General features: G+C 44.7%; 1 protein-coding gene across 1 annotated transcript; it reads left to right on the top strand.

The window, feature by feature from the left end:
- The first annotated feature begins 220 nt into the window (after window positions 1-220).
- Window positions 221-19,032, top strand: ARPC1A (actin related protein 2/3 complex subunit 1A). Its single transcript, XM_071571213.1, has 10 exons — window positions 221-344; window positions 4,126-4,230; window positions 5,036-5,140; window positions 7,854-8,076; window positions 10,209-10,316; window positions 14,637-14,849; window positions 16,109-16,184; window positions 16,365-16,558; window positions 17,474-17,564; window positions 18,636-19,032. Exons 2-10 carry the CDS (start codon window positions 4,167-4,169, stop codon window positions 18,672-18,674), a joined length of 1,113 nt encoding a protein of 370 aa, XP_071427314.1. The 5' UTR covers window positions 221-344; window positions 4,126-4,166; the 3' UTR covers window positions 18,675-19,032.
- Window positions 19,033-19,663: the final 631 nt, after the last annotated feature.

Below are 19,663 nucleotides of genomic sequence, written 5' to 3' on the forward strand. Positions count from 1 at the left end.
ACACACTCCTTCCCCTGCTCCAGCGCTCCCGCACCGACACGGGGGCGAGCCCATCACTCCTGTGGGCGCCTCTGTGACGGGGGTAGAGACAATCCACCTGCATTTTTACAACTTAAAACCCTTTCGTGGCGCTCAGATCCCCGCTCTGTGTCCGACCCTCCCCGGCGCTCCCTGCGGGGCTGCGCATGCGCCGGCGCTGCGCGAGCGGGGCGTGTCCTGCGCGTGCGCGGGGCGCGTTTCCTGCCGGCCGCGTCCGCCCGGGCCCGCTCGGCCTCGCCCGCGCCGGAGCGGAGTCGCGTTGACTGCCCAGAGTCCGCGGGTCCCGCTCCGCCGCCGCCGCCGAGGTGAGCCCTGCCCTGCCCCGCCCTGCCCTGCCCCGCCCCGCCTCGCCCTGCCCCGCCGCGGGGGACTGCGAGGAGCCCGCCGGGCTCAGGGGGTGGCTGGGGACGCGGTGGGATGGTGGGCGGGGGAGGTAAGAGGGAGGCGCCGCAGCATCGCTGCCCTAGTGAGGGGCGATGGGTGCCCTGCTGAGGGACCAGGGAGGGGCAGTGCCGGCCGTGCCCCTCTGTATGCCCCGCTGTGCCCGCCCTTAGCCCCCGCCGTGACCCCCCCGTCTGCCGTGTCCCCCATATCCTCCCCTGTGCCCCCCCATATCTCCATCTGTGCTCCCCCATCTCCCCCTCTCCGTGTCCCCCATCACCGTGCCCTCCATGCCCCCCATCTCCGTGCCCCCCAATTCCCACTCCATGCCCCCCATCTCCCCCTCTCTGTGCCCCCCATCACTGTGCCCTCCATGCCCCCCGTCTTCGTGCCCCCCCATATCCCCCTCTCTGCGTCCCCCCATATCCTCCCTTGTGCCCCCCCATATCTCCATCCGTGCTCCCCTGTCTCCTCCTCTGTGCCCCCATCAGTGTGTCCCCCCATATTCCCCTCTCTGTGTCTTCCCCATATCCTCCTCTGTGCCCCCATCTCCCCCTCTCTGTGCTCCCCAGCACTGTGCCCTCCATGTCCCCCCATCTTTGTGGCCCCCCCATCTCCCCCTCTCCATGTCCCCCCATCTCCCCCTCTCTTTGCCCCCATCTCCCCCTCTCTGTGCTCCCCAGCAATGTGCCCTCCATGTCCCCCCATCTCCCCCTCTCTTTGCCCCCATCTCCCCCTCTCTTTGCCCCCATCTCCCCCTCTCTGTGCTCCCCAGCACTGTGCCCTCCATGTCCCCCCATCTTTGTGGCCCCCCATCTCCCCCTCTCCGTGCCCCCCATCTCCCCCTCTCCGTGCCCCCCAGCTCTCCCCCATGCCCCCCAGCTCTGCCATGCCCTGGTGCTGGCAGGGCCTCAGCCCCCCCATCCATCCCCATCCCGCTGTCCCATGTCAGGAGATGCCCAGAGGAATCACCCCCTTGGGAGTGACCTGGAAGGGCAGGACAGTGGTGGGAGGTTGTCCTTAGGCACAGGCACCGGATTCCAGGTGTTTGGAAGTGCTGCAGGTGCAGGGATTAAAAAGATCCCTTTCTCTCTCTCCCTGGCACACATCCACCTTCCATCTGCACTTCCAAACCTACATCCTGGCTGGTTGCTTCTCCAGGGATGGACTTAGAGCACATATTTTTTACCCCTTGGAGAACTGACAGCTGAGCCCTGTATTTCCCAACCTTGATCCATTCAGTCCTTATACTGAAAGAATTCCTGCTGTACTTGATCCTTTCAGTCCTTACACTGAAAGAACTCCTATGGTACAAAAGTGTGAGATTCCTTCTTTTAATTCCTTTTAAAAAATAATTGAAACTCGAGGCCAGTTACTTTGTATTTGGGGATAAAAGCTGAGGGAAAGCTGCATTAAGTGCTTGACTAACAAAGTAATCCTGACATTATCTTCCCTGTGTGAGATTCTGGGGTTGGCTGAAAGAAAGGTTATTAATTTATCAGAGGGCCAGTGGCATTTTCCCTACTGAAATACGAGTTTGATTTTGTCTGTGTATTGGTAAGGAATAAATATAACTGGAAAACTTCAATAAGATTTATCTTCCTGAAGAAAATAGCACTGCACTTATCAGGGGACAGACACAGCAGTGCTTTTTGAGGTTTATCATCACTGTTGGGTTTTGTGGGTTTGTTACCAAACCAGAATGGAAAATAATCACTTGTACCAAGTTATGGAGCCCAAGAAACTCAGTCAATGGGAAGGAACAGATGATACAACTTTGGGAACAGCTAAGGAAAAATATTTCAAGTAGAAATTAGGATGGGACTGTGTTTTATATGCAGTGCCAACCTGTGACAAGAAGTGCCAGGGTTGTGTTTCCAAATAGCTGCATTCCTTGGGGAGGGGAGGTTGGATATTTTTACATTTTATTTCGGAAAGAGTAGCAAAGGCTGAGCATTCCTTGTTGGTGGAACAGCTCTTGAACTTTTCCTGTATATGGAAATGTGCTGCTACTGAATGTTGGCATGAGCTAAAGCAAGATCCTGGAAAAAGCACTTTGCAGTTGTGTTTTGCTTATATTCACACATGGAATCTCAAGTGATGGATGCCCAAGGTCAGAGGTAACTCTGATTATGTCAACACTTTCACATTAACAAAAAAAATTATTTTGCTTAGGGCTGTGTATATTTAATAATTTCATTTGATTGATAGAATGTGATTATTAGAACCATGAAACTCGTGCTGGTTTAAATTGTGAACTGGACCTCAAGCTTGTATAGTTGAAAGTTGTATCTAAGGACACCATAATTTGCATTTCATTAAAATAACAAGGCTTCATTTCCTTAAAAAAAAGGGGTTTTCCAGTTATTTTTATAAAGAAAAAATCAACTAAAATAACGTCTCTCCAGTTACTTGAATTGGTGAAGAAGTTCTGTCTCACCTCTGCTCCAAGATCCAGCACTTTCAGGATATTTGTTAAACTTTGTGGTGTGATAGTCATTGCTAAAGCTCAGTAAGAATTTACTCAGCCCTGGTTCACTCCTGAGTTTCTGTTGGATTGCCTTCATTTCCTGTTTGCTTCCAAATTCCTACCTTGTCCTGGAGTCTCCACCCTCTGCCAGCACGGCCTTACCTGGGTGTGTTGTACTTTCAGGCTCTGATGGGTGTGGATGTCTTGGAATGACATCACGGAGATGGTTCTTTCTCAATGTACCTGTGGGGGTAAAACACTTTGGTCCATCAGCCAGTGATAAATTGCTGTGAAAATCAGTGGAATGTGTGGAAGGAATCAACAAATCCACTTTGGATGTCTTGAATTGTGCACATTATAATTATTACAGGTGACCTTGAGTTTTCATGGTGTTGTTTTCCATCCATTTATGCTGCCCTTGGTTGATACAGGACACAGAATACAATATTTTAGAAAATAACATATTAAAAATATTTTAAGCAGCTTTTCAGGTGGATGCACCTTCAGTTACAGATGTTCAGCACTGACTCTTGAAATAGCCATAAATTGAAATAAAAACTAGATATTTAGCTTTTTAAAACAAAATACTCACAAACTGCAATGATTCAGCTTGTTCTTCTGGTGTTTGAGTCTCATGGGGGCAAGAGCCTGACTATCAAATAGTTCAGTGCTAGAATTACTTTGAAGAAATTACTAATTAGTTAATTACTAATCTTAATAATTTTTCCCTAGGATACATATAAATGGATTTATCAAGTAATACATCAACAGATCACATTTATGCTTCAGTTTAACCTCCTGACAGAATATTTTGTTGCAGTGCTGCCTGTGAGCCTGGAACACGTCAGGGTTTTTAACCACTTTACTGAGCTATGTCCCAGATATTTATTTTTTTAATTATTCTATTTCCATAGTAAAATCAGGAGGTTTATTAGATTTCTTGACAACCTGCTCCCTTCTCTGGGAGGATACACTAAGAAGCTGTGGCTCTTAGGGTAATTGCAATTAGCTAAAGCAAGCAGGGCAATTAATATTCATTGTCCTACTAAAGATACCAGGGCGTGTGGCACAGGCAGCTCTTGAGCAGCATTAACATATTTACTGAGTAAGTTGTGACCTCCTGCAAGTCAGTTGTACCACTGCACTGAAAAAAACTCAGTAAATGTTGAAATTTAGCTTTGTTTCAATAATTCTCTCATTTTGAACTGTTTTGTTTTCCTTTTTACACCTTTCAGCCCTTTCACTTTTTACAACATAGAAATCCCTTAAACTCGGAATGTCTCTACATCAGTTCCTGCTGGAGCCAATCACCTGCCATGCCTGGAACAGAGACAGGACTCGTGAGTAATATGGTTTAATTTTAATTTGTTTTTTCTATTGCTGTTCTCTCTTGATGTCAGTTTGTGGGCTTGGAATGTTCTGGATCACATTTAGGGAAGGTATGGTCGGATACAAAGTGCTAAATATTAATTGTTCTACATGTGATCCAAAAGCACAAGCTGAGCTTTCCTAAACTCATTGCAGAGCTCTGGAACAGGAGCAAATCGAGCCTTCCTGGTGTTCAGAAAGCTTTGCCTCTTGCTCTGCCCCTCGTGAGTGTAACCTGGCCCTCTCACCCTCTCTGACCCCCTGTTTCCATACCCCCAAACAGTCCTTTCTTTTAATAGTTCAGTTTTCCAATATAATGTGGACTTCAGTGTTCCAAATATGTTGTCTCTCTGTACAGAACAGTCATGACCATGGTATGTGCATCATGTGTATCTGTCAGACTAACAGAGAGGGGATTTAGGTGGGATATTGGGAATAAATCCTTCCCTGGAAGGTTGGGCAGAGAAGCTGTGGCTGCCCCAGCCCTGGGAGTGTCCATGGCCAGGTTGGACAGGGCTTGGAGCAACCTGGGCTGGTGGAAGGTGTCCCTGCCCATGGCAGGGGGTGGAAACTGTATGATCTTTAAGGTCCTTTCCAACACAAACCATTCCATGATTATTCAGGGTTTTCCAGGGATATTGCCCCTGTGTTTACAAACCCCTTGTGATGCTCTCAAATCTGAGAACAGAGCGTTTAGATGGGAAAGTCTTCTCAAATAAATCATTTGTAACCAACAAGCCTTCAGTACTATTGGATTGTTTTATTTGTTCTCTCTAGAGATTGCCATTAGCCCCAATAACCATGAGGTCCACATCTACAAGAAGAGTGGGAACCAGTGGGTGAAGGCTCATGAGCTGAAGGAGCACAATGGACACATCACAGGTGAGACTCTGCCGAGGCAGGCACAGACTTTTCCCACCCCCCTCATTTCCCCAGTGGGGACTGAAAAGGAAATCTGCAAGTGGTGAGTAAATAGATCTTTTTATAGGTTGGCATTCCCACTTAGAGAGAGCCTTGCAGCATTTTTCTGGACTGCATGCAGTGAGTGTTAGGAAGAAAAGCCCTATCTCATTTCCAGACATTTCAGTGGAGTAACTGAGCCTTTTTTTCTTATCTATTGCTTATTTTTCATCCGAAATGACATAATGAGAACACATTTTCAGTCTGCTGAAGTAGCCTGGTGGTGTCACAGTGATACATGATGCTCCCTTTCAAGTGCTAGCAGTAAAATTTCATCAAGTATATGACTGTAACGTTGTTTTATGGTTTCCAACAGCAATAAATACCCTTTTTTAGGGACTGTATAAACATTTGAAGTGGTCAATCCTGGACTTATGACAGACCATCAGTGAGCACATTTATTGCAGGCCCAGAGTTCTTTACATCCACAGTGAAAATCAGGAGGAGCTGCCACGATGAGTCACGGGATGTTACTTTAAAAATGTGATTACCCTGTGGCAGTCTTATATTACTGGGGTTTTTTCATGGTAGGGCTTTATTCTCTAAGGAAATAAAAATAATTAATACAAGCACTTGCTCAAAGCAGCAATATCCTTTATTCTGTTCTCAGCTCACTAATGGGCAGGAGTATCTGCCCAACAGCATTTTCCAGGAATTTTATTCAATTTTTCCAATTCTTGCTGTCCAAGAGCACAACTGTCTGTGCTGCTTTGTGAAGTCACTTGGGCTGAATTTACAAACAAGGTGCTGCTCCCCAAAGACTTTTCTCTGCATTTTACTTGTACCTGTTAATGTTGGAAGCCAAATATTCATGAGTTGGGAAAAGAGCTCTCCCTGCACAGTGTATACCTTTGGAATACTGAGTGCTTGGGGGTTGTAAGGAGTGGAGTTCAGCTGTGGCCACACACAGGAGCTCAAGTGATCAAACTGTTTGTAACCTCTGACAGGAGTGAGTCAGCTCTGCCACTCCAGCCCCTGAGCACAAGGGTCAAGGTCCTCCCCTCAGCTCAGGTTTGTGATGAGCTGCCCCTGCTCACTTACAGGGAGAGCTTTATTTACTCTTAATTGCTTCGTTTTCTGCTAAGCTAAAAAGCTGAACTTGCCATGGGTCAGAACAGCCCTGGTGCTGGTGCAGGACAAGAGCAGTAAAGAGGCAGGATGGCCCCTCTTTCACAAGACTCCTCTAACTGTGGTTTCAGACCACCAACCTCTTCAAAATTGAACATTTTAAGCATAAACCAATTTTGAAGTAGACAATACATGAATAATATGGTTAAATTAGTACAAATTCTTTCCACAGCTTTTATTCCGCTTGCAATTTGTGAACTTAAGAGATGTTTTTAGTACTAAATGTAGTTATGGAAAACCATTGACACTTAATTTGTGGCAGGAGAGTTCAGGACCACACTCTGCATCTCAAAGAAGGTTGCTAGAGAAAAGATGAAAAATAATGTTCCCATAAGACTTTCCAGTTGAGAACATCCTTAATTGCCTGGGAGGGAAAAGAAGCAATGGCAGCATTATCAAAGGCTTTGTTCTGTTGTTTGAATTGTTATTTTTGTTTGGTAAACCTCTCTTTTCTCGTGGCACAGCTTAAAAAGGTGTGGAAAAAATGTGAGGATTTTGTCAGTATACAAAGATTTGTGACTTCTAACAAAAAACACTCCCTGTTATCTAAACTTTAGATCGTGGCTGCCGTCTGGCAGCGAGCAGACAGCTTTGTTAGAGGTTGTGCAGTTTTGGAATTGCTGGGTTTCAGCTGTTGGGCCAGATCTTGCAGAATCAGAGGTGTGGAGGGTGGTGATCACAGAATCATAGAATCAATTGAGTTGGAAAAGACCTCCGAGATCATCAGAGGTGTGGAGGGTGGTGATGGACAGGCCTTGGCCAGACTGCAGAGCTCCACCTGTTGGCCAAGATCGCAGTGGGTTTAGTGGGAAAATCCCTGTGGGATTTGGGATCTGCAGTTCTGGTGAAAGCTAGAGGGAGAAACAGGTACCCCAAACAGGTTGAAATGGCTCCTGGAGAATAACCCAACAGTAATAACTGTCTCTGATCAGTCCATCAGGAGCTGCAGTGACAGGACAAGGAGTACTGGGCACAGACTGAAAGGGGGGAAATTTAGGTTACATTTATGGAAGAAATCCTTCCCTGTGAGGGTGGGCAGGCCCTGGCACAGGTTGCCCAGAGAAGCTGTGGCTGCCCCATCCCTGGGAGTGTCCAAGGCCAGGTTGGATGGGGCTTGGAGCAAACCTGGGCTGGTGGGAGGTGTCCCAGCCCTTGGCAGGGGGTTGGAATGAGATGACCTTTAAAGTCCCTTCCAACTCAAACTGTTCTATGATAGAAGGCAACCCTGAGATGAGCTCAGTTGGTTGTGAGTTGACCCTGAGATGAGCTCAGTTGGTTGTGAGGTGACCCTGAGATCAGCTCATTTGGTTAAAACTTGGTTGTAATAATGCCAAGGTCATGGGGTCAATCCCCTGTCTGGGCCATTGACTTAAGAGTTGGACTGGCTGATCCTTGTGGGTCCCTTCCAACTCAGAATAGTCTGTGATTCTGTCATCTCTGTTTTACCTTAATGTAAAACAAACAGCATAAAGGGAGAAGTTCATTGCTGTGAGCTCTCACCCTGCAGGCATCGACTGGGCTCCCAAGAGCGACCGCATCGTGACGTGCGGGGCTGACCGCAACGCCTACGTGTGGAGCCAGAAGGACGGCGTGTGGAAACCCACCCTGGTCATCCTGCGCATCAACCGCGCCGCCACCTTCGTCAAGTGGTCTCCCCTGGAGAACAAATTCGCTGTGGGAAGTGGAGCTCGACTTATATCCGTGTGCTACTTCGAGTCTGAAAATGACTGGTGAGCTGTTGGAGTTTAATTTCTGGTTATACCCTCAAGGTCTGCACAGGAAAGCTGAAGCCTGGAGTTTAATGCTGGTAACTAGGTTACTGTTTTACCAATTTCTAAAATCGTCAGGAAATGTGATGTCCTTACCAATTCTTTTCTGGGCTTTCTCCATTTTGGAGGAAGTATTCCCTCTCTTCTTTACTCTGGCCTCACATTAAATTAATTTTCTTTAGCATGTGGGGTTTTGATTCTTTTGTAGACAAGTGAGGCAGAGAAAATGTGTGTGTGTGGCTCGTCTTCGCGAACGAAGATTTGGGAAGGGCTGTTCCCATGTGGGTGTGCCCTTCCAGCCTGCACAGTGGATTTTAGGTGAGGCTCAGCGTGTGCAGAACTGGCCCCACCGTTTCAGTCCTGAGGTTCATCTGCCACGGCCGAGCGAGCTTGGACAGTGACAGTGAAGTCCTCAGGACTAGAACCTACAGCACCCGGCATTTCCCAGGAGGTCTCCCATCCAAGTACTAATCCGGGGCTGACCCTGCTGAGCTTCCGAGGTCTGACGGGATCGGATGTCAGGGAGGCATTTAACTGCCCTGGCAGAGAAAATAATGATAAGTGAATATGCTGGAAAGCAGAAAAGCCCAAAACAATCTTTAAAATGTATTTTGTAGACGGTGTCACTGTTGTTTATCTCCACATGGCAGACTGCACACAGGACACCTGTGTTTCTGTGCCTCAAGGCCTTTGACTGCCCATATTTTCAGGTGGTACATGTTGGTGTGGATCTGTTCTGTCTGACTGCCAGAAACATATGTTGCTTTTCTAAAAGTGCAAGAATTTCTGCAGAGTAAAAATGTATTTACTACAACTGTATGGTTGTAAAAAGAGAAATGTTTCCTTCCTCCACCTCGTTCCAGAATGAATCAAGAAACCTTCACTTGAGTCTTTCTTCCATATACATTATTTTGAGCCATTTGTTGTCATTAAAGGGTTTGAGTCTGTGACATCTCCAGGGTGGTCTGTTAGAAGATGTTTCATCTTTTCATTGGCCTATTCTGCATTTTGTCATGTACTTATATCACAGTTTATAGATTTCTGTCACAAATATTTCCACCATTAACACTTTTACTCATTGGCAGCTAAACTTTTAGTGCTTCTGGTCTTTTCTCTTTGATTTGCTGTATCATCTATAGGTGAAATCAGTATGTGGAGCATGTCTTGCTTTGGGTGCATGAACAGGCACAGAAACACAGGTGTCCTGTGTGCAGTCTGCCATGTGGAGATAAAAAACAGTGGCACCATCTGCAAAATACATTTTAAAGATTGTTTTGGATTTTTCTCCTTTCCAGCATATTCACTTATCATTATTTTCTCTGCCTCACTGCAAAAGAATCAAAACCCCATATGCTAAAGAAAATTAATTTAATGTGATCCTTAAAACTTGTGCTTGATGGAAGTAAAATAAAAAAAATGCACCATCATCCCAAAGGCCATCAAGTGAATACCAGATTTCATTACTATTTTGTAAATAGTTCAGATAAGCTAAATCTGCTGAGACATATTTAGGCCAGTATTGATGCATTCAGCAGCAGGACCACTTTGCACTGCACTGCAGATAATAGAGATGAATGCACTGGTCATATCATTGGCAGTTCCCCCATTTACTTGTTTTGGTTTACAGTTATTGTGTTATTAAACAGTAGATAAGTCAATAGGCAAGAGTTGGGCCTACAGAACTCGTTGGAAAGGGCTTGTGATCCATGAAAATGGGGCTGCTTTGCTCAGTGTGACAGTCACAGCTGATCTCGTGTTCATGGGGTGTGAGGGACCAGGCAATTCCTGTGCAAAATTCACATTAAGGGCTTCCATCTGATGCATTATAAAAATTAATTTGAAGGGGAATAGGGCTCAGGTGAGGAGATACATATTTAACAAGTTAGTTCATAGTATTTAAAATTTTAATTAAGATAGGCATAAAAAGTTCAGAGATTGCACCAGGGAATGTGAAAGATTTGGGCATGATGCATTTTCCAAAACTGGTGTGTTTAGTCATTGTCAAGGAGTGATTTTTTTGAGGAGTACGTGGGGGAGTCAGGTAAAATATGTTCATATAGATTTTATATATCTTTCTTTTTTTCTTATTTCAGGTGGGTGAGCAAACACATCAAAAAGCCCATTCGTTCCACTGTCCTCAGCCTGGACTGGCACCCCAACAATGTTCTCTTGGCTGCAGGATCCTGTGACTTCAAGTGCAGGTGAGAGAAACTGAAGCATCTGTGTGTAATTTGGATTACTGGATCAAGTCAGCAGAATAAAAGATGGCTCATTGCATATTCTTTTTGGTAACAAAATACCCAGCCTGAGAAACATGGGCTTTGGTGCTGCTGCATGCTGGCTTTGCACTGCTGATGTGGATCTGCTGAGGGACACCCCTGAATTTAGGGAATTGGGGGTTCCTTTCCTAGCAGTCACAGCAGTGGTATTGCTGTGCATGCACTGGGGCTGAGAGCTGTTTGTTAGCCTGAATTAGATTAACAGGTGTTGTTTTACAGCACACCAACACCTCTAGTTAGAATTTAAAAAGCAATATCCTTACAGTGCAGTTCCAAAGTTCAGAGTAAGTTTGCACTAACAAAGGTGTTATCCCATCTTTGTCTTCCCTGAGTCCATTGTTGTCTCCCCTTTTCTCTGTGCTGGCCTCTGTTCTCACAGCCAAGGAGTTGATCCACCTGCAACTCACTGCAATGAAACACATTTTTTTTGAAGAACTTTACAAAAAAAAGGCTGTTTGTCATGAGAGATGGATGGGGTGGACTTTCAAACTGATTGTGAAGTTACAGGATGAGGGATGGGCCCTGCAGGCTGCTCTGTGTGAGGGATTGGGGTCACTGCAGGGAACCTGCATGGGGAGCTGTGTCTGCAGTGCTGGCTTGGATTCACACTCACTTCATCACTTGTACCTTGAATGATAATGAAAGCTTCTTCTTTTCTTAAATTCTTTATGTAATAGGGCAATTTTTAAGCTTCAAAGTGTGTGCTAAAAATGACTAAGGAGGAGTGGGAAGGGGAGGTGGGATTGACTATTACATTCCTTATTTCAGAATGAAACCCTTGCATCTAAACCCCATCCTTTGACACCTTTTATGTAAGGAACAATGTTAGATGGAAGCTGGGAAAGAGTGTGGTCTCCCTTTCCTGCCTTATCTCCAGTTTTCAGTATTCACTTCTGTCACAAAAATGTGATGTCAAATGTACTCACCCATCTTCCAGAAGCAGCTGCTTTTCACATGTGGAAATTTTTTCATGTGTGTTCATAAAGGATCTTGGGATTTGCCATTAGGTCACCTGAAAAAAAAATATATATGTGTGTTTGTGTGTGTATATTTATATGACTTTGGCCTTGAGCTTTTCCATGTGCCTGTTAAATGCATTGCATCCCTGCTTATCTCCTTTCTCCTGCTTGGTTGAACAGTTAGATTCACACAGTTCTTCTGTTCAGTGTGATTTTTAAAAACCTTTTATATTTTTTGAAAGAAAGTCAAAGTGTGGTTCAATTTCCAAGGGAGGTTCTCTAAGAAGACTTGCTTAGTCTTTTGTTTCCCGTCAGAAAACTCACTGTCCTGCATCTTATTTCTCTGAAAAATGGGTGTATTTTGAAAAAGGAAAGACCCAGATCTTGGTTTGCAACATTTGAGAAACTTTCTGCTCTTCCTTAAGACTTTACTTTAGGATGATTTGTTTAATTTTGCTGCTTTTACCATAGAAATATCCATATAGAAAAATTAAAGAAAAGTAGTGGATTTGTGTTTCTATTTCTTCCCCAAACCATGAAAAACTATTTTATTTGTTAATCAATGAGTGCAGATCTCTAGAACTCCTTGGGGAATGTTCAGTTCCATATGAAAGATAATAAAGGCCCTGAAATATTCACCTGTTCTGATGAAAATTATGAAATGGATCTTCCAGAGCCACTGCCAACTAATAAGTAGCTAAGTGGGAGGTATTTTGGGAAAAGATTGGAGGGCAGGAGGCTGCAGGTTGATGGGTGTTTATTCAGCAGAGTTTTTGGTGGTTGGCCTAGATAGATGAGCTCCCCTTACATTTATCTTAAAAAAAATATAATATGTGTAGCTGATGGCACTGCTTGGGTGTGAATTTTATATTTTGCTGGAACAGTGTTGCTCTGGAATAAAAGTCATTTCCCAGTGTTCTTTGAAGGCTGGGACCTTCAATCTGGTTTTAAAAAAGAGGGAGATTTTAGTAAGGGAAAAGACTTATTTTAACTAACAGTTAAATTTGAGACCTTTCACTGCTTAGGAATGATTTTCCTGCCTTGTGTCAAAGGCTGTTCCTTTCAACATCTTGTCCTATTTCCATACATTAGAACCATCCTTTTAAACAGCTCTAGAAAATTAAGTTTTTTGAAGGATTATCGTTAGATTATATTTAAACTGATGGAGCCAAATATAAATTCATACTTAATTCCCTGAAAATCCATTCCTAATTTAGCTGCTGTTATGGTACCCTCTCATTCCAAATGAGCAGCTTTATTGGAATAAGCTGAATATGGGCACCTTTGGAAGTGCTTACCCCACACATGTAAAAGATTTAAAACACAGGGAAGGGGGAGCTACATTTCCTTAGACTCACCATAAAATAATTCCTTTTTGTGTTTGACTGCAACCATGAATATTTGATCACAGATTTTCATTTATACTGATTTTTTTCCCCCTGGTAGTAGTGTGGTGTATCTGCCTTGCTCCTCCTGCTCAATGGACTCTAATCCTACGCTGGTGACATCCCAGTGAATTCCATGGTAACAGTCCAGAACACCATATTGTGGCATGTCTGAATCATGCAGAAGGAATTTGATGAAAGGGGGAGGCTTCCTATTTAAACATATCTTGAAAATTGTAGTGCTGGGAAAAAAACACCTATAAAAACATTGTGGTATTTCAGGTTTTCAAGGGTTTCTTTCTAATAATGAGCTGCAAGAAGGTGGCTCAGAGCCCCTTTGGCATTAGAACATGGAGGTTCTTTCTTTGAAATCCTGCTAAAAAGTGAATGTTCTTAAAAAGTGGGTAATTCTGTAGGTGTTTGTATTAGCTTCTAATTATACAGAGCTGTTCCTTGGTGTTCTCTGAGTGAGGGGTGACTCTGGAGAGCTGTTACACCACGAAGGGATGAAAGGGAATTCTTGGCACGGTGCAGAGTGCACTGACTGTGTTTTTGTGCCACCTTCTGGAAAAGGAGGAGAGGGGTACAGGAACAGCCTGTATGAAAAACCTGTGTGCTTCACACCTTGTGTGCTGCTGCTTTCTCTAACCTGTGTGCTTCACACCCTGTGTGCTGCTGCTTCCTCTCTGCACACTGAACCTCCCAGGCTTGCTCAAAGATACCATAATACTTTATTTTGGGGAAAATTAAATACATCCCTCTGCTTCCTGTGGCAGAACACAGGGAGGTCGTGGCAGCCAAAAAGAAGAGGGCACAGTTCACAGATGTCACATACAAGATATTTTATTAAATCACTCCAGGAAAGAAAAAGGCAAGCAGGAAAGAAGAGAGTAAAAGATACACTCTAACTCCAAATTGCACAATATATGTTGTCAAATCCTACCCACAGCCAAGTTCTTTAGGTTATACCACTGTACCACCTGTATCACTAGAACTACCTGAAGGGAAGTTGTGGCCAGGTGGGGGTTGGTCTCTTCTCCCAGGCACTCAGCAATAGGACAAGGGGGCACGATGAGCTCAAGCTCTGCCAGGGGAAATTGAAGTTGGAGATCAGAAAAAAATTCTTTGCAGAGAGAGTGCTCAGGCATTGGAATGGGCTGCCCAGAGAGGGGGTGGATTCCCCATCCCTGGAGGTTTTTAAACTGAGCTTGGCCGTGGCACTGAGTGCCATGATCTGGTAAAGGGGCTGGAGTTGGACTAAGGGTTGGACTTGATGATCTCGGAGGTCTTTTCCAACCCAATCCATTCTGTGATTCTGTGGATGTGGCACTGAGTGAGAATCCACCACATCTTGATCCAACCCCACTGTGATCACCAGCCCAGGGCACGGAGTGCCCTGGGCTGGTGATCACAGTGGGGTTGGATCAAGGGTTGGACTTGCTGATCTCAGAGGTCTTTTCCAACCCAATCCATTCTATGATTCTGTGAATCATAAGCCAGGTGGTGGGATTATTGTTTTGTACCACTGTAGTTTGAACTAACCATGATTCTATTCTATGATCACAGTGTCTATAAACCTTATTACAGCTTCAATTGGATGTTACTTTCTGCACAGATTTCTCTCTGCCGTGAGAAATTTATCTCTTCAACATTCTTTTCTCATGGATAGCTTCTCCCCAAACCTTCTTATCTCATTTTGTTTCTGTTAGCTTGCTGGTTTTTCTCACAGTACTAATGAAGTACCAACTAGTAAGCCTCAGGATCTGCCTGCAGCTCCAAAACCTTTCCTAACTCAAAAAGCCTTTTCTTACCCTCACAGCTTCCAACGTGAAAATCACCCGCCGCTCCCAGGAGATTTGTCCTCTCTTTGTTCACGCTGAAACCCTTTTTATTTGCAGGGTGTTTTCTGCTTACATTAAGGAGGTGGATGAAAAACCAGCCAGTACTCCCTGGGGCTCCAAGATGCCTTTTGGGCAGCTGATGTCGGAGTTTGGGGGAGCGGGAAGCGGTGGGTGGGTGCACAGCGTGAGCTTCTCCGCCAGCGGGAACCGCCTGGCCTGGGTCAGCCACGACAGCACCGTGTCCGTCGCTGATGCCTCCAAAAACATGATGTAAGTACCCCCTTGGTGTTCCTCATCAGCTCTTGGGCTTGATGGTCTTTAAGGAATTTCCCAACCTCAGCGATTCCGTGATTCTCTGTGGAATGTTGTGCATCAAGAGCTGTGAGTGCTGCCCCTGCCAGTGTTACTGTGGATTCCAGGAGTGTCTCTGAGGCTTGTATAAATAAGGTTTATACTTTAGAATTTAAATTATACACTCTAAAATTCTCTTATGAATTGCTCAGTGAGGGCATAGCAAGTTTACTTTGGTGGGGGAAAAAAAGCGTTTAAAAAGAAGAAATTACATTCCATTCTTGTGTGGAAATATGTAGGGAATTTTGAGTGACACTCAGTGCCATGATCTGGCAATCAAAGTGGGGTTGGATCAAGGGTTGGACTTGATGATCTCAAAGGTCTCTTCCAGCCCAACTGATTCTATGATTCTATGAATATTTCCTTGTAAATGGATTGAAGAGAATCCAGAACATGTTCACTCCATAACTAAGACCCCACCCCCAGCCAGGATCTGGAAAATAAGTTGTTCATTTCATGAACTATTAATTCCAACTGAGTCCTTAAGGCTTTGCTGCTGCAGGGTTTCAACTTGCACCTTCCAATCCAACAAATTATTTAATTAGCAGTTCCTCCTTCTGCTCCTCCTCTTGGTCTGCATAACTTTGCAGTGTCCGTGGCTTTCCAGCCAAGAAGTGAGAGATTCTCCACGTGTTTTGGCAGCAGAGATCTCTGGGGATCATGCAGGCATTGCTGGGATCCATTTAGAGTGGTGGATCTGATGGCTACAGTTATATAAGTACCTGGCAGGGGAGATCATTCACTGTGAAGGGTTTCAGGATTCTTTTCTCATTTGTCATTAAATCACAAAAGTTGACTTAATTGAACATCAAGGCTTTTCCCCCTGAAAGGATGTCAAGCATTAAAGCTTCAAGTGTTTTTAATATCTAAATAAAATTAATGGTTTCATCAATCTGAACATTTTGGGGGCTATTCCTTTTAAACTCTTGCCCCCGTTTACACACAATATTGGTAACTTCAGCCTTTCACCTGGAATGCTTCATTTTCTTGCAAACCTTCCAGGACATTTTCCTTAGGTTAAAACTTACTACAAATCACAGCCTTCTGGAGTCACCACAGGACAGCTGAGCTAGGCTGGCTTTTCCAGTAATCCTTGTGTGGGAACGGTGTCTATTTTTTGTTAGAGCCAAAAATGAGAGGTTTCAATGAATTGCTGTAACAAATGTTCTTGTGTTCAGGGTTTCACAGCTGAAAACAGAGTTCCTCCCACTCCTGAGCGTGTCGTTTGTCTCTGAGAACAGCGTGGTGGCAGCTGTAAGTGTCTGGTATTTTCTCCTTTTAGAGTGTTGTCGTGTTTTGGAGGGGGAGAAACACCATATTTTACAAAGCTAATAATAAATAAGCTGTTCCACAGTGTCAGTCAGAGACAGCAGCAGCACCAGGTGGGCATGGGGAGGTTGTTTTTCCTCACTGGGCTCTGCTTTTTGGCTGCAGGGCCACGACTGCTGCCCCATGCTCTTCAACTGTGATGACCGTGGCCTGCTGACCTTCGTGTCCAAACTAGACATTCCAAAGCAGAGCATCCAGCGCAATATTTCCGCCATGGAGCGCTTCCGGAACATGGATAAAAGAGCCACCACGGAAGATCGTAACACCACCCTGGAGACACTGCACCAGAACAGTATAACGTGAGTGTCCACCTGCCAGGATGAGAGGAGGGAGTGCCCTCCCTGGCACTTTGGTTCCCAGGATGTTCTTCAGAGCTCAGATTTGCTCCACCAAGGGGGTTTAGCCCAGTATCCCCTTTTCCTTGGAGTCTTTCCCTGCAAGCTGGGGCTTACCTGGAAGCTGCAGTTAATCATTGACATGGTGTGCATGCTTCTCTTGTGTGCTGTGATTAATGTGCTGTGTGACCTGGACACAGCTTATCTTATCAACTGTGTGGGGAGTTCCCAAGGGGCTGGTGGCACAGTGCAAAATCTGGTCAGCAAAATCCACCTCAAACAGGAATTCACATCCCAGCTTCCTGTTCAAGATGTTATTGCCATGTATTATTATGTAGTACTCTTTTCAAACTGAAAGAGAGGAGATTTAGGTTAGGTATATGAAAAAAATTCTTCCCTGTGAAGGTCTTAAGGCAGGTTGTCCAGAGAAGCTGTGGCTGCCCCATCCCAGAAGTGTCCAAGGCCACTTGGATGGGATGTCCCAGTGGATGGGACTTGGAGCAACCTGGGACAGTGGCAGATATTGGAGCTTTAAGGTCCCTTCAGACCAAACCATTCCATGATTCTACTGATCAATAGGCTTAATCTGAGATAACTGAGTAAAATACCCCTGCATTTAAAAAAAGCACATGATCCCAGAGCATGTTGGCCAGTTCCTCTTTATTCAAGGAGAACATTTAGGCTGCAGCCACCAAGCCATGAAAAAGCTCCCAGCATCATTTTCTTGGCTGGTTTTTCTGAGGCATTTTACCAAAAATGTAGTGCAAGCCCTGCTATAGTCCTGTCTCCATCTGAAAGAGTAGGAGTAGAATTCAACCCAAATTCCCCAGCTTCCTGGCTCTCTGCAGTGGGTGTTGGAGCTCTCCCTCTCTGTTGCAGCCAAGTGTCAATTTATGAGATAGACAAACGGGATTGTCGGAAATTCTGCACCACCGGCATTGATGGAGCAATGACCATCTGGGATTTCAAGGTACACACCTGCTTTTACTACTGTGTTTATGTGAACTTGGTGGGGATTTCTTGTTCTCTAACAGAACTCCTGGGGCTCAGCCCTAAGGCAGGTTTTACCAGCAGGAGGAAATCCAGACTGGAATATTAAAGACTGTTAATTAACTCCATAAAGCAGATCCAAGAAACAGCATAAATGCAGATGCAATTTGTTTAACAGATGGTGTTAATACAGACTTAATTTTTTAATGGAATTACATAATGTCCCTGTAGAAATGCCCCCCAATTCTTTTATTCTCCAATCTCAGCCACAGCTGGCTGGAATATTTACTGGTATGACATAGCCCGTTGTCTCTTCCTGCTTCCATCCCTTAGGACTCTGCTCCCTGTTCTGCTGCAGAACACAGTCCTGCCCTCTCAGAATTAACTTACCAAAATAAGAAGTTGCCTCAAACATTGGGAAAATACAATATTAAAGATTCTAAATGGATTTAATAATGCCTGTGCTTGTTTTGCTGAGGCCTGGCCAACAGAGGTCTCTGCTGGCCTTCCCAATACTCCTGGGGTCTGGTTTAGGAAAAGAATGGGTTGTCTGTGTTATGTGATGCCAGAAAGTTCTGGAGGGGACAGAAGCCAGACAAGAGACTGAAGTGATCCATGAGCTTCTTTAGTGCAGTTTCAGGTCTGTGTCAGTGGTTTATATATGCCTGAATTTGAAAGGAATGACTATTGTGGTCTCTGGCTCTTCAGTTAGGAAGAAATTCTTTGCTTCAGGAAGAAATCCTTCCCTGTGAGGGTGGGCAGTCCCTGGCACAGGTGCCCAGAGAAGCTGTGGCTGACCCAGCCCTGGGAGTGTCCAAGACCAGGCTGGACAGGGCTTGGAGCAACCTGGGATAGTGAAAGGTGTCCCTGCCAATGGCAAGGGGGTCAACAAAATGGTCTTTTAAGGTCCCTTCCATTCTGTGATTCTATGAATATTAGTCTAATCTCAAATATTTGGGGTTTTATCTTGTTTTTCTTACCATTTACACTGAGTTATTTAACACAAGTTACTGCAGCTGATTGTGATTGAGATTTTTTTCTCTCTTTCAAGACCTTGGAGTCCTCCATTCAAGGGCTACGAATCATGTAAGGATGGATTTCCATGATCTAGCAGGACAAACTGCTTGACAGACTGCAGCTCCCACATCTGCACAAACTGAAAAGGGAGACAGAGGAGGAGGAAGGTGAAATATGTGGAAACACTGAGAAAATATGGCTTGGCAGATTTTCTTTTGAATCTAAATTTGGTGAATTGTGTTGGTTGCAAAATCAGCTGTGATTGTTCCTTTTTGGGTTTTTTTTGGTTGGTTGTTTCATTCCATTCTTTACCAAAGCTGCTCCTTAAGTAGTTTATTGCAGGAAGTTGTGAATCACTAACTTAAAAGGGGAATTTTATGTAAATTGTCTGCTAGAAATAATAATAATAATAAAAAAAGAGGAAAAACTGATTCTTTGTTTTGATGCTCATTGATGGCAATTAAGAAAGGGATGTTAAAGGAATTAACTGGGAGAGAGAGGGAGTGTGAAAAGCCTTCACTGATACTTAATGGCCTTAAAACAAGCAAAGTTCATCTTAACTGAAAGTTTCTCAGAGTTGACAGATGAAAACCTGGAGTTCTGATGATCTGGATTTGAAAATTCAGATGAGCTTCTTCAGAGGAATTGTTCCCTTGAGGTGATGATTTTGGAGTTTGAATGATTTTATCCTACTGCTCTTAATTCTGTCTGCCTTGCATTTAATCCATAACAGCAAATTAACCTGAATGTCTTTTTTTTTAATTGTCTGCTCAGTGGGCCACAGTTTTCCAAAGGTGAACAACCAGAATTATGTGTGGTTTCCTTTAGGAATTGGTACCAAACCTGTTCCCAGGGCAGTCCCTGAGGGATGAGGTGAAAGGCTGTGCTTGGGAAGTGAGGCAAAAATCTGCTGAGCCTCATCTTGGGGAGACAAATGCAAAGCAAATCACTTTGTGAGTCAAAGCTACACAGCCCTGGGTGTCCTGTTTGAGTGCTTGGCCTGGGAAATCCTGTGGTCACAGTGGCTGGTGGGGAACGAAGCACCTCCCAGAGGTGCCAGCA

Source organism: Pithys albifrons, chromosome 16, assembly GCF_047495875.1.
Source record: "Pithys albifrons albifrons isolate INPA30051 chromosome 16, PitAlb_v1, whole genome shotgun sequence".
In the NCBI taxonomy this organism is placed as follows: Eukaryota; Metazoa; Chordata; class Aves; order Passeriformes; family Thamnophilidae; genus Pithys; species Pithys albifrons.